Source organism: Colletotrichum chrysophilum, assembly GCF_026319265.1.
Source record: "Colletotrichum chrysophilum strain AFK26 chromosome Unknown scaffold_28, whole genome shotgun sequence".
NCBI lineage: Eukaryota > Fungi > Ascomycota > Sordariomycetes > Glomerellales > Glomerellaceae > Colletotrichum > Colletotrichum chrysophilum.
This window is the reverse complement of record NW_026517315.1, coordinates 230,967-245,055: the sequence shown is the minus strand read 5'-3', so window position 1 is coordinate 245,055 and position 14,089 is coordinate 230,967. Positions and strand designations below refer to the sequence as shown.

At 51.8% G+C, this 14,089-nt stretch overlaps 5 protein-coding genes across 5 annotated transcripts; 2 read left to right on the top strand and 3 right to left on the bottom strand.

The window, feature by feature from the left end:
- Positions 1-863: 863 nt before the first annotated feature.
- On the bottom strand, positions 864-2,337 carry COL26b_004599 (uncharacterized protein; the record flags this gene model as incomplete). The annotated part of the gene is made up of 5 exons (XM_053177470.1): positions 864-1,368; positions 1,450-1,903; positions 1,979-2,015; positions 2,079-2,104; positions 2,163-2,337. The coding sequence occupies 5 exons, from the start codon at positions 2,335-2,337 to the stop codon at positions 864-866; spliced, it is 1,197 nt and encodes a 398-aa protein (XP_053038584.1).
- A 3,288-nt stretch (positions 2,338-5,625) lies between these two features.
- Positions 5,626-6,201, bottom strand: COL26b_004598 (uncharacterized protein; the record flags this gene model as incomplete). Its single annotated transcript, XM_053177469.1, has 1 exon — positions 5,626-6,201. One exon carries the CDS (start codon positions 6,199-6,201, stop codon positions 5,626-5,628), a length of 576 nt encoding a protein of 191 aa, XP_053038583.1.
- A 3,061-nt stretch (positions 6,202-9,262) lies between these two features.
- Positions 9,263-10,735, top strand: COL26b_004597 (uncharacterized protein; the record flags this gene model as incomplete). The annotated part of the gene is made up of 1 exon (XM_053177468.1): positions 9,263-10,735. One exon carries the CDS (start codon positions 9,263-9,265, stop codon positions 10,733-10,735), a length of 1,473 nt encoding a protein of 490 aa, XP_053038582.1.
- A 1,584-nt stretch (positions 10,736-12,319) lies between these two features.
- Positions 12,320-12,997, top strand: COL26b_004596 (uncharacterized protein; the record flags this gene model as incomplete). Its single annotated transcript, XM_053177467.1, has 1 exon — positions 12,320-12,997. One exon carries the CDS (start codon positions 12,320-12,322, stop codon positions 12,995-12,997), a length of 678 nt encoding a protein of 225 aa, XP_053038581.1.
- Positions 12,998-13,416: 419 nt separating this feature from the next.
- COL26b_004595 (uncharacterized protein) lies at positions 13,417-14,055 on the bottom strand (the record flags this gene model as incomplete). Its single annotated transcript, XM_053177466.1, has 2 exons — positions 13,417-13,542; positions 13,594-14,055. 2 exons carry the CDS (start codon positions 14,053-14,055, stop codon positions 13,417-13,419), a joined length of 588 nt encoding a protein of 195 aa, XP_053038580.1.
- Between the last annotated feature and the right edge of the window lie 34 nt (positions 14,056-14,089).

The following is a 14,089-nucleotide window of genomic DNA, read 5'->3' as shown; positions in this document are numbered from 1 at the left end:
CCGGTATCGACGAGGAGCAGGACAGAAATGAGAGTAACGACGTTCAAACAGTTTGAAACGCTTGCAGCCCTCGAGAGATTACCGGTGTGCGAGAAACGAGTGCAAAAGAGCGTCGCGAATGGACGAAGTCGGCTCTGCAATGGTGAAGAGAAGAGGAAACTCGCGATATTTTTGACTTGCGTTGGACTGAAAAAAAGACTGTGGGCAGGCCGACGCGAAGGGGGCGCGTCGAGGCCGAAACAAGCGAAGGAGGCAAAACAAAACCAGTAGGAAACAAATCAAGAAGGAAAGAGCTTCTCTGAAGACTGTACCCGCCTGTTGTGACTGGTTTCGTTCCTAGTTTGGTCCTTCACGGACGCTGAGAAGATGGGTGAAGAGGTATCGCAAGGCGACTAAGCAAGCCCATGCTTAGTCGCCAACTCCTTGAAGGTTGGCTAACATAGCGAGAACCATGGAGTGAGCAGACGGTTGTTTGGGAAAGAACTCTACCAAAGAGAAAGAACAAAGCCGACATATCACTGCTGAAAACCAATACTCAAGGAACTGGTTGGAGGAAAAGGGGGGAGTTAAACTCAGGGGTTATGATGAATACCTTGTTCATGAACTTTAAAGCAAAGTCCTCACACGACAATCTGTGTCAATGTTGAGAATGTATTTCTGTCAGGGATGATCAATGAATATCTGGATAGTGATACGGTTCTACATGCACATAAGCAAAGGTTGCATCGATTAAACTTCCATGTTGAAACATTATGAGAACGTGTCTCCAAGGGTTTGGATATCTTGCTACTAAAACAAAAGAAACCGACGCTTCCTAATGAACTCCGGCTCTTGGGTATTCGTCACACATCTACATCCTCTCTTCAAGAGACAGGGCCTCTGGTGCTTTGGGCCTTCTCGCCCATCTTGAAATCCGTCGATGAACGGGCATCGTCTCCGACGTTAGGATTTGATTCGTATGTCAAGTTGACGTTGGTTGTGCGGATGATGCCGTTGTATGTCATGATTTCCTCTTCAGACCCGGAAGGAGAGGTGCTGCGAATCTCGGTATGATGCTGCGAGCGCGTCATGCGCATGTCTTTGAGTGTGATGTTGTCGTTGTCTCGGACGGTGTTGCGGGGCCGAGAAGAGTTGCCGTAGTATTTGAGAGCGCTGGTCTTTCCGGAAGAGATACCGCCGAACAGCTTGGGCCACCACTTGCGGAACATGGGTCGAAGTGCTGGGGCGCACGCGGAGATGATTGCTAGGTTGACTTCGACGACGCTGTAGGTAACACCAATGTCGTAGAAGGGATCCTTGTTCGGGTCGGGCGGTACGTAGAATAGTCTGTATATCAGGACTAGACGGATGATGGCAATGACGGTTACACTATTTGAGTCATCGTTAGTAACTTGAAGCTTTGACATGCTTGGATGGGCACCCGGTTGAAAAGGGGTATGGTTGACTTACACAGCACCAACGAGGAAGACGCAGATAACGGCAATCTTGGCACCCATCGGCATCTTCAAGCCCAAGAAGATCCAAAACGGAAGGATCAACACCAGTACGTCCATCAACACGTTGAGGCAGGATATTGTGACGTGGAAAGCGTTGCTGACGCATTGAGCTGATGCTCTGATGGTGGGCTCCCAGTTGGCTTCGATCGGCAAGCATTGGAGTAGGGCGACGAGGAAGATGGCTACGGCCATGGAGCCATTGACGAGGTTGAGCCCGTGGATTGTCCATCTGACGCCAGGCTTCTGCCCACCGAGACGCAGAAGGAAAACCAGAACCGACGCTCTCACGAACGCTAGGACTGGGTTGTAAAACATTTGCATCATGAAGAACCACCACATCGCTGGGCGAGTGTCCAAGGTCGCGGGTACGTCAACAGCTCTGTATCCGAAGTACATGAGCTTGAGGTCTGCAAGCCGGTGGTCAGTATACGGTTTCTGTTGGACAATGCATATCAAATGGTAGATGTTTGGGACCAACTTACACATGAAGAATGGCGGCGTCATGCACACTGCACATAGCTGCGGCCACATTGTTAGCTTTATTTACTAACCAACTGTTTAAGTTCATGGTGATCTGCATACCACTGCCATGCCGCAAAGCCAATCGTCTAAAATCGCGTCAGCATGCGTGCACTTCTCACTTCTGACAGAGTCTACACAACATACCGATACCCCATTGTCGCGTCGTAAGTCTGCTGTACGTTCGTGCCGCGAAGATGAGAACCGACACAGCCGGGAAGAAGAACGTGATGAAGATGGCTGTCGCCTGATGAGGCGGTGTTGGGATCGTCAAGACGTCGACATGCTCGGGACGCCGAGCAACTAGGGTTGCGAACTCCATGTTCGAAATCGAGGTCGGATGGATCGCGAGGGAAATGCCCAGCCTTGCACGGGGCTGGCCTTGGATAAAAAAGAAGGGAGAGATCGGCCCCCAAGGCGAAGCTTTGACTGCGAGTCGTGCGTTGCTTGCGTCCAGTTCCAAGGAGCTGGGTCTGGGTCTCGATCTGAGTGGGCAAGGGCCAAGAAGTCGCACTCGAGCAGACCCAAAGTCGATCCGGAGCAGCAGAAGAGCGGTCAGACCGAAGGGTCGTAATGGGCAAGTAGGCATGCCCTTTCTTTATGTAGATCTTCTTTTCATTACCTCCCTGTGAGAGATCCACGATGTCGCCACGGTAGCCCCTCCTCTTCCCGAGGAGGCGAGCCGCTAAACGAAGGAATCGAACTATGTTCTGCTCAACATGATACACGGGAAAATAAGCTTGACAGGCTCTCGAAGATAACTGCTGGAGATATCCGCACTACTAGAGTAGAGTTTTCTGCATCTTCTGGGGTGCGGACGGCGTGATCCTGATTCCTCTCGTGTTCCAAGGGGGGACGCTGAGCGAGGCGAGGAAAGGGGGCCGTTTCCTTTCGACTAGGCCCAACGATCCTCCGCCGTCAACTGGGAATATCATTGGTTTCGAGAGCTTCCTTCAACACAAGCGGGCGAACGAGAGCTCAAACTCCAAGGCACTAGCGGAGACCTGAGGAGAAACCGGGAGCCAGGTTGGAGTTGAGTCTAGCCTGTATCCAGATCCTTGCTTCTCAGGACATTTGAAGTCCCGGAGGGAGAAATGCCAGAACGCAGATAGCCCCCACGACCCACGCTAATATAGAGTAGAGTTGACTGCCGTGAGCGGCACGGCAAGTCAGACGGGTTGACGGGCCACTCGTGTTTTGACGTCTGCACCATTTGAGGCTGTCACACCGCGGGTCGGTACGTAGTATCGACATTGAAGCTATATCTGCCCTAAATGGCAAGTTCCAAAGCACTGGATCAGATATCATGCTTTTCAATGAAAGATCAGATGCATTCTGCAAGCTCCGACATTCGGGTGTCCCAGCGCCAGGGAAGTTTTCTTCATGTCGTGCGTCGCATTCTTCCCTCAGGGGTTGCAGACTTGTTCCTTGTCTGCCAAGCCGCTTAGAGCGCCTGGTCCGGCCAAGAAGATGGCGCGCCTGGGCAACGCAAGGGACGATAGCGGATGGACTGCAACCGAAGGAGCATCCCAGAATCCGTCGAAAAAAAAAACCCCAAGTTCTTCTAGAAGGTTAATTGCAATTTTAGGCATTCCTGTCAACCAGACCAAAGCCAACGGCGGTTGTTAGTCGCCTTACCCCAAGCATCATCGTCGTTGGTTCGCGTACCGAGGCAACAAGCTTAACTTCAACTTCATCGACTCTCAACCCCAGACCCCAGACGCAATTCGCTGCCAGTACCGTTCTCTTCAGCGCTAGAAGCGGCTGGACTAGGTCTAAAATCGCTGCGTGATTGTCAAAATTGCCTGATGTCGATCCTTTCCGCGCACGGTATTACTTCCAAAGACCCTTGCTCACCACTCCGCAACCCTTGCAACCGAGAGAGACTAAAGTTTTGGGGCCCCTCTCAACGACGGGTCCGTTGCGAACCCTGATTCATTTATGCGCAATCTAGCAGTCCTTCAACTGGGTCTTTCATCGTCTTCTCTTTTGTTCGAGGCCGGACATGACTTGTCTTTTATGGAAGCCAAGGCCTAACCGTGGTGGTAGCCGGGGGTACCGAGAGTCTGTTCGTTGGGAACGAGTTTCTTCCGAGACCCGAAGTCCCAACGGCGCGTTGCCAAGAACTCGACTGACAAGGCAGCATGAGAATCCAGACCAATCGTGTTCCATGGTGATCTAGCGCCAGCTGAAGTTGAGTTTGACGGCGGTTTCTAGACATTTAAGTGTCGGTTGCCCTCGCCGATTGAGGAAAATCGCCGGCCAACCGGCCGCACAGCAAAGCTGCAGCAAGAGTTCGATTTTCATGTCAGGCAGCAATCAACCAGAAATGCATTCCGCGTCGGCGGTCCTGATGCCGAGTCTTCGACCGACCTACGCAACCGAGGAACCTCATGAGTAGCTTCCTGGCCTCCGATCCGCGCCGGGGCTCCGAGTCGTGAACCCTGCCCACATTCCGAAGTACCGGATCCGGTATGGCTCTACACGCTGCCGAAGCTGAGGCAATTTTACTTTGGAAGTGATCAGCTTCAATGGATTTGAAGATCAGTGTATGCTGGAGACTGGCGTTGACGGACTGGCGTTGACGGGTCTAATGCGAACCAGTCCTTTAGTTGAGGTGAAGACATACGTACGCTCTGAGACGCTCAGATCTCTCTCAAAGAATGGCTTTACGTCACGTCATGTTAGTCCGGAAGGCCCCCTTGATGAATTGATTGCCATGAGAGCACGGGCTGGGAACTACAGTTCTGTTGAGCGAGAAATCTAGCGGCTCATTCGCGAACATACAAAACTCGTAGGAGTACAAAAGATGGACACTGAAGTGAGGTAGGATTGTTGAATAAGATGATGACTCTCTTCACCCTTACGACTGTGTAGTAAGTTTTCGCAATGATAAATACATCATCCTAACACGTATGTATGGTGTGTTTGTCTTTGCTTACTAGAGCCTGCAGCTTGCAGCAAGAATAGAAGCCCAGTAACTTCATTTTCTCCAACAGGGCATGGATATTCAAGTTAAAAGTACGACTTGACATTGGTTAAGTCTCGGACATAGACCAACTTTCAGATGTTACTAATTCTCTGCCCTAGATGCGCAGCTTATCTCGAAGCTTGGGTGTTGGTAAGGTAGGTCATTTATATACATGTAAGTGGTTTGCAGTGCATGTTGGCTGAGTATGATGCTGCATCGCTCGATCGTGAAGATGCCTATCTACCTTACCCACGGAAACATGGGCACAAACGGGAGGAAAAGGGGACCAAAGCAGGTACTGAACGGCGCAACTCAACTTTAGGAATTGCATCACTTAACACATCATTCTATCATCAGGCCGCAGGCTTAAAGAGAGATCGCCTCCCACGGCACGGAGGTTGGAGATTCAGATGTTGCAGCTCAAATCACTGCTCCAGCTACTCGAGTTCACTGCGTTGGTTGAGCAGAGCACCAGATTCCAGCGCTAAGATGCCACAAAGTCAGATTGATTTGGGTTGGTACAGTCTTATGCGGCCAAGCTAATCCTATTTTACATCCAACTCATCCAAATGCTCAGTAAACCCCGAGCAGCTTTTGCCAACACAGCCGATGTCCATATTCCCATAACAAACGTCTTATTTACAACTTGGCCGGAAGGCGACCAGACTGCTGGCCAGTCCAGGTAGCAATGAGGTCCATCAGAGGAGGAGACAGGGTGTCGTATGTCTCAAGTCCAACAGACTTGAACTTCTGGCGGACCTCATCGATGCCCTTGGGGTGGAATCCCTGCTCGATAATGGACGAAACGAAAGCGGCAAACTGCGGCTCCTGCCAGCCCTTGGAGTCTGACAGCTCGGCGTGGACAAAGTCCAGACCCTTGAAGGGGTGGTCCTTCTCAATTCGTCCGTACAGGTGTACCCCGCACTCCTTGCATGCGTTACGCAGGATGACTGCGGAGGGGTCGACGACGTGCAGCTTGTTCTCGTTGGCTGTCACCTTGAGCTGGTCTCTGGAAATAACACCAACGACGGAAAAGAGGGCACCCTCGGGCTTCCAGCACTTGGAGCATCCGCAGGCGTGGTTGTGAGCGACATTGCCGCCGAGAGTAAGCTCGACGGGGTTGGTCTTGCAAAGGCAGCGGAGCTTGCCTCCGGCGAAGTTGGGGTCGCCCTTGGTGAGGCCATTGTCGATGAGGGGGTGGAGAGAGGGCGCCATGATGGATGGATCAGGTGTGGATGATTAATCGGAGTATTGAATGGATCGTTTACGGAATAGTGTAATGGAGGACCTTGATGAACTAGAACCTTGATGGCGTGCTGAAGATTATATAAAAAGCGAAGGCCATTCACTTCTAACATCGACTGATGCCCGGCCGGGACGGTGATATTTACCGACAGCTTGGCGGCACGGCTTCCCGAAGGATCCCCGAAAGCGCCAGCTCTGATTCGAAACTCCACGCGTTGCCTTACTTGATTCGACGACTTCCCCGCATTTCGATCTCATCACTGCACCGGGCCAAACGTTGATTCCGATCACGCAACGGGGATAAACTTGCCATTTCCGCCTAATTTACTCGACTGCACCAGTTCTGTTGCTATTGTGAGGGCGCCCAGCCCATCGGGTGGGCACCCGATTTGAGCGTGATGGCGATGATACCCCGCAAAGTTTCAGTCGAAGTAAGTTGCTTCGCCGCAACGCCAACCCCGCCCGCCCGACATATCCCCTTACCCCTCTCCGGGACCTACGGATTGGCATATCGGCGATAGGTTCTTCAACGGACTTGGAATTGCTGGCTGGAAAAGCAAATCGGCGTTTAGACTGTCGGCCGGACGTTTACGAGTTTTCCGGGACGGTGAAACTGTGAAGAACAGATAGCCTATCGCGTCATTTTAGCGCGGCGGTGTGCAAATGAGTTGACCTACGGGTCGGCGATAAGCCTGCCGGCATTGCGGTGAGAGAAGCCGACGAACAACAACGGTAAGTCTCTCCAGCTGAAAAGAAGCGATGAAGACGTCCGTGTCAGATAGACACTCCGAACAAGGTCCGAGGGCTTTGATACGTCTTCCTTGAGGCCAGTCATAAAATGCCAGCTCACCTCATCCGATGACAACAAGCCGAACATGTTGGTGTTTCCATTGGCCGATGGTTCTTGTCTAAGAGACCGTCAGCAAGAACTATGAATCACGTGTTGATCAAGCTATGATTTTTATTCCTAAAGCATGTAATTGCCATCGCACAAGTTGCTGAAGGGGATGTGAGAATCGTGTGACACTATGCAGGCAAGGCGGATCACATTCGTCTCAAATACAGAAATTGAAAATGGCTCCTCCATTGATTGTATCTGGAACTCATCTTCGTCTCAATCCTTTGAACAATGTTAAGGTGTCTTTACTGCATCAGGGAACTAAGTCAAAGCCATGATGAAAATTGGCTAAATAGGCATCCCAAGGCTAGAAACTAACCTCTAATTGAAACAGATTATCCTGTCTGTTGATTTGCTTAGGTATCTCTGTTAGAGTCTGTAAGAGTAAGGCGCAGTGCTCAGCTACATACGCATCCGTCTGAAGTGTAGGAGTAACTGTACCAATTGTCAATAGTAGAGTAGATCTGTTTTCAACCTTTGCGTTCATGAAACTACACATAGCATTCTAGACAAGGAAAAAAGACTTATATAGCCTCTGCAGTTAATGTTTTAATATAAAGAGGCTTATTGAACACCTGGCTCACTGGACTGGTTAGAACCCGGCTAACCTTGCGGCTTTCTATCCCTCTATAACTGTTGGGGATATTGCTGTGATCACTAGGCAAAAGGAAACCTAACTTACGTGCACGTAGGGTAATAGTAAAGGCCTATAGTAACTTGTCACTTGTCAATCTAAATGAAGGCTTTGCTACGCATTGTATGAGATGAGACGATAACACTGCGAGTATTGCTGCTAAACCAGCAAAGGTGACATAGGCCCTAACACTATTCTCTTAGTGAAAACGTAATTTTTCACTCTTTGAGTCTATGGAACTCTTATGAGTCAACTAAATCGAGCAAATGGGAAGCTAATGACTTGTGTGTCTCCTTGCAATTGTTCTAGAGCCGAGCAGGTGTGCGACAAGTGGCGAATTGCTGCAAAATCTAGCTGCTCAGCCCTGAACTTCAACACTGAAAATGAAGGCGACAATGATTGTGATTTTGTCAGAGATGAAAAGCAGGAGTCTTACACAGCTGAACATTGATGTGGTCTAAACTTCAGCATAGAGTGCACAGCCAAGGTTAGATGTCGAGTTGAGATGTGAACTAGAGCGACGCGTCTGCGCATGAATCATCCATGTAAACAAAATGAGGGATGACACTAGAACCATCTGCAAATGCGTCCTGAAAGTTTAGATATTGGAGACAGTCGATTTCTCCAGGAAATCACATGCTGATCCGACGGGCTCGGGGTCGCATATGCTCGATCCCGGCTCCGACGGCGCCCCGGACGGATAGCTGTGGGGTTCTGCCAACGGAAACACGTTGCCGGGCCGCTAAGAGAGTGCGACGGGCCAACTGTCAACCGAGACGTCTTCACCGATTTAGCCCGTGCATCATCACCGATACCAGAACTGGAAATACCTAACGCCTTCTACCGTCTTCCCCTTAGCCTTGGGAGCGGTAGCGATAGTCTGTGCCATTCGGTCTGCAACAACAGCAACGATGGCCACCCACGGTGCCACGTAAAGCCATGCATAACCCAATTGGTGGCCGCCACTGATCATACCGAGGTTAGAGATCTTCCATAGTTCGGGCGATGGTCTAATGCTGTGCGCGCGGCGTGGTAGATGCACAGCATTTGATAGTGCTGCCCTTCTAGAATGATCGTCGGAACTCTTAGTGGAGGGCTCGCCCAATGAGAACAGCTCCAGCAAGAGTATGAACCCTCCCGGCCGAGGCACTCTTCTTTCGCTGACGTTTACCGTTCGCACTCGCATAAGTTAGTTCCCTGATGTGTGGCTCGACTTCATGTTTCGACAGCTCACTGTCAGTCCGGCGTGACCAACCAGCCGCCGAGATGAGTGAAGAAGAAATTGTTAAGACATGCAAGCCCCTGCATGGCATCCCTACGCCAGCTGCAAGATCTACGCCCGTGGCGCGCACGTCCCACCGGAAATGCCTCGGCAGCAAGCCTCCTCAACAGAAAAAATCCTCTGATCGCATCAACGCAGGCAAGACATAAGAACTTCAAGTCAGCCGGCCTGATCACGCTGGACGCAATTCAGCAAGAAGAAGTATCCAGTCGTGAACATGGCCGAAGAACTCGACATTCTGATCTTGGGCGCTGGTATCTCCGGCGTCAACGCGGCGTATCGCGTGCGTACGGAGCTGCCAGACAGCAGCTTCGCCGTGCTGGAAGCTCGTGACGTTGTCGGTGGCACGTGGTCCTACTGGAAGTACCCTGGCTTCCGCTCCGACTCCAACATGACCAACTTTGGGTTCGGGTGGCACCCGTGGCCTCACGACAAGAAGATCATCGAAGGCGCGCCAATCGCTGCGTACATTGAGGATGCGGTCAAGACACATGGCCTCGACAACCATATCCGCTACCGCCACAAAGTCAAGTCGTCCAGCTGGGACAGTGATGAAGCGAAATGGACGGTGACCTGCGAGACCCCAGAGGGCGAGAAGCAGATCAAGGCCAAGTTCTTGTTCGTATGCTCTGGCTACTACTCGTACGAGAAGGCACTTGAGACACACATTCCTGGCATCGACAACTTCAAGGGCCAAGTCATCCACCCGCAGTGGTGGCCCGAAGACCTCGACTACAACGGCAAGAGAGTTATTATCATTGGTTCCGGCGCCACAACAATGACATTGTTCCCGAATATTGCGAAGACAGCGGGTTCTACCACGATCCTCCAGCGAAGTCCGTCTTATGTGTTCGCACTTGCGGCTGAGTCAGGCTTCGACAAGTCGCTGAAGAGGTTTTTGCCTCTCTTCCTCGCCAACTGGATGATTTTGTTGAAGGACCTCATTCTCGAGACATTCTTCATCCAGTTTGTCCTAAACTTCCCCGAAGCGGCTAAGAAGTTTCTGAGAATGGATGCGAAGCGTCGCTTACCGAAGGGCTATCCAGTCGACATCCACTTCAAGCCTCGCTACAACCCCTTCCAGCAACGTCTCAATATGTGCCCCGACGGCGATGTCTTCAAGACACTACACCAGCCAAACACCGAGATCGTAACCGACCACATCGACACCGTCACAGCCGACGGCATCCGCACCAAATCTGGTCGCCATCTCCCTGCCGACATTATCATCACCGCCACGGGTCTGCACGTACAGCTCTTTGGCGGCACCGAAGTCACCGTCGATGGTGTTCCTGTGAAGGTTGGCGAGAAGTACTGCTGGCGCGGATGCATGCTGGACGGAGTACCCAACGCGGCTGCCATTATTGGCTACGTCACCCAGACCTGGACACCCGGTGCTGACACCGTTACAAGAATCTGTATCCGTGTGATCAAGCAGATGCAAAAGACAGGTGCTGTCTCAGCCACGCCGGTACTGTCTGAGGAGGAGAAACGCGACGCCCCCCGATTGCCATGCGTGGACGCTACGTCCAATTACTTCAAGAAGGCACATGGCCGGATGCCTGTGGTGACGAACCAGGGTCCTTGGTATGGACGGAAGAATCTTATTGTGGACAAGCTTGCTCTGTGGTTTGGTAGTGTGACAGTAGGCATGGATTACCGGGTGGCGACGAAGGCTAAGGACATCTAATGTATACACCAATCATGATGAATTCGACGCGTTGTTCAGGGTGGCTACTATTAGGTTGAGCGGAATACATTCGAGGTAGCTTGACAATGAGGCTCAGTTAACCTTCTTACATCAGACCTTGCAGTGCCTCTTGTTCTAGCGTGCTTTTTGTGTCGATCGTGGGGCTACGCAATACGACTCTCAATCCTTTTGCGGCAATTCGATGTTGACCCCTGGCCTCCGGATGAGCCGTGGTCTTACCCACAGGTGGGTGCTGGCACCCAAGCCAACCCTGGAGGTTTGTTTTGTCGTCAGCACTGGTGTTACTGCAGATCAAGTAAGAATCTGGAACAACTGGGACTTTGGTTGACTTTACTGTGGATGCAGGGACTGTACTGCGGGAGATCTAACCACTTTGGATCCAACGAGGCTGGCTATCCAGGGCAGAGACAAAGTTCTGCCAAGCTTGACGGACAAACCTTCAACGGGCTCTCCAGCATGGGCAGATGGAATGGCTTTGGGACAAGAGGAACATCCCGTGCACAGTCACGTTGGCCTGGCTAATTTTGGGACAAGCCCAGACATAAAACGAAACGTAGCAGCGGGATCGCGGCAAAAACTCCCGACCAAACCAGTCTCAGAAAGTTTCCAGCACTAGCGACGGGATCGACAGTATCCCGGCGGGAATTATCCTGCAAAGAGACCCATTCAATGCAATGTTATGTAGTAAGCCTATTAATTCTCCGATGAACATCTCAACTACAACCACTGGTGAGGCACTGGTGAAGATGGTCGTCCTGCCATCTTGCCGCGTTGCCGTCCTCATCCAAACACAACTGAACACCGCCTCAACCTTTGTCCTGGACCTGGCAGTCTCGTCTATCTTAAGCCAAATCTGACTTTGGACATGTGACGGCCTCCAACCATGTTGCGTCCGAGCATGCAATGCAAGACATGAGGCTCAGGGCACGGCACTCCCAACCCCCGACAAGTATCGCCTCACCCGATCTTTCCTCCTCACATCATTCCCGTTCCGTGCGGGGGATTCCCACTTTCCGTCCGCCCTACGCGTCCAGCTTAAACCAAACGAGCCTCCTCTCCTCGTGTTTCCTGAGCCTCAAAAGCCGAGAGCTTTGCCCCTGACCCCGCCGTTCCACCCCCACGCGAAGCCGTGGTTGCGATTCGTCGCCCACATGAAACTGCAACACCAGAACACTCCCAACCAGGTAAGCCTCGAAGCGTTCGCCAGACCGTGATGTTTCGGATGAAAATGCTTGCGTTGCCAAGAGACGTCAGTCGACGCCTGCCATTCGATATCCGCTGAGTCGGCTCTCGCGGCACCAGTGCGGCAAACCCGCGTGGTAAACTTTGCCAGAACTCTCCCACCCCATCCGTCCCGATGCGTCTATCTGGCCTGCCCAGACATTGAAATACCCATGCCTCCTCAATAACCATCTTCATTCTTCGTGCGAACTCCTACTCTGCAGTGTCCAAACTCCGTGTGTGCCGGTCCACTCGATAATCTTCAAATCTTAACTTCCAGAGCTGTGCTCACATCGTTCAATCTACTATCCTTAATCCTTACAATCACTCACAACCGCCAATATGCGTTTCACCGTCGCCCTCACTACCCTGGCCGCCGCCGCCATCGCTGCGCCCCTCGACTCTCTCGTTGCCCGCCAGGACGACGTCAACGCTATCCTCAACGCCCTCGCTGCCGAGAACCCCGAGGATGCTGAGACCGCAAGGAAGGGTCTGAAGGCTCGTGAGCTCCAGCTCACCAACGATGACGAGCAGGAGGAGATCTTCAAGCGCGAGCTTCAGCTCACCCAGGACGCCGAGGAGGAAGAGATCTTCAAGCGCCAGGATGATGTCAACTCCATCCTCAACGCTCTCGCCGCTGAGAACCCTGAGGACGCCGAGACCGCCAGGAAGGGCTTGAAAGCTCGTGAGCTCCAGCTCACCAACGATGACGAGCAAGAGGAAATCTTCAAGCGTGAGCTTCAGCTCACCAACGACGATGAGCAGGAAGAAATTTTCAAGCGCGACGTTCAACTCACGAATGATGATGAGCAGGAGGAGATCTTCAAGCGTGACGTCCAACTCACGAATGATGATGAGCAGGAGGAGATCTTCAAGCGTGACGTTCAGCTTACCAACGACGACGAGCAGGAGGAGATTTTCAAGCGCGATGTTCAGCTTACGAACGATGATGAGCAGGAGGAGATCTTCAAGCGTGATGTTCAGCTCACCAACGACGTAGAGGAGGAGGAGATCTTCTAAATACTTGACTTGGCGAGAAGTCCTGCACTAGAATGTAGCTTCGCAGTGTGATAGTTTGCATACGCGGTGGAGTCTGTGCCTTTATTCGTAACTATCAGATACGTTAGGATCTGGCAACACGTACTAATTGAGGACCTCAACACTATGTAACGAAGCATGCCACGCTGTGTTATGCCATGAGGATGCGTCAAGTCGTCTAAGTCAAACTACTCCGGGAGTGTGACTGACAATGTCGGGTGGCATCGAATACAAGCTGCAGCTACTATCGCAGCCTTCAATGTTACTGAAGAGTTGGAAAAATACATTGAGATTGGGTATCAGTCCATTTACCAACCGGTGCATGTTCTTGTCACACGTAAATACAAATATGCATCATCAATCGCTACATCAAGTAGTGTTCGTCATTATAAACAGCATGTTCACCACGTCTCGGCGGAGCGACGCGTGAGCCGTACCCAAAAGTCTCGAGCGACGAAGAAGATCGCACTGAGAGTCTTGATGGGCTTCTCGGGGTTCATGACAGTGAAGTCATATCTCCGTAGCAGCTAAAGTCACGTAAGCCGCCGTTGATAAAAGCCCACGAATTGGAAACATACCTCGACGAAAACCTTGTTCAGCTCCATCATGGCAATGGACTTTCCCAAGCATGAGTACTTGCCATGGCCGAAGTGTGTATCAACGGCTGCGTTCATTTGCTTCAGCTCCTCTGCACTCGCCGAAAGCCATCGCTCAGGGCGGAAAACATCGGCGTCAGGGCCCCAAACCCACTGTGACCGACCGACGCCGAAGAAGTTCTGCCCGACTTGTGTGCCTGCGGGAACGTAGTAGCCGTTGAGCACGTCGCCGCCTTCAGGTACCTGCTTGAACCCTAGTCCTGTTACTGGGGGATAAAATCGCAGGCCCTCGCGAATGACGGCTTGGAGGTACGGAAGCTTAAGAGCTTCGGAGTTGGTGATGGGAGAGCTGATTGAGCCCGCCGCTATGGCGCCGTCGATTTCCCGCTGAAGTCTGCGGTAGGCGACGGGATTGTTTATCAAGGATAGTAAAGTCATGCGCATCGCTTGTGCGGCAGAATTGGTGCCAGCAATCCTT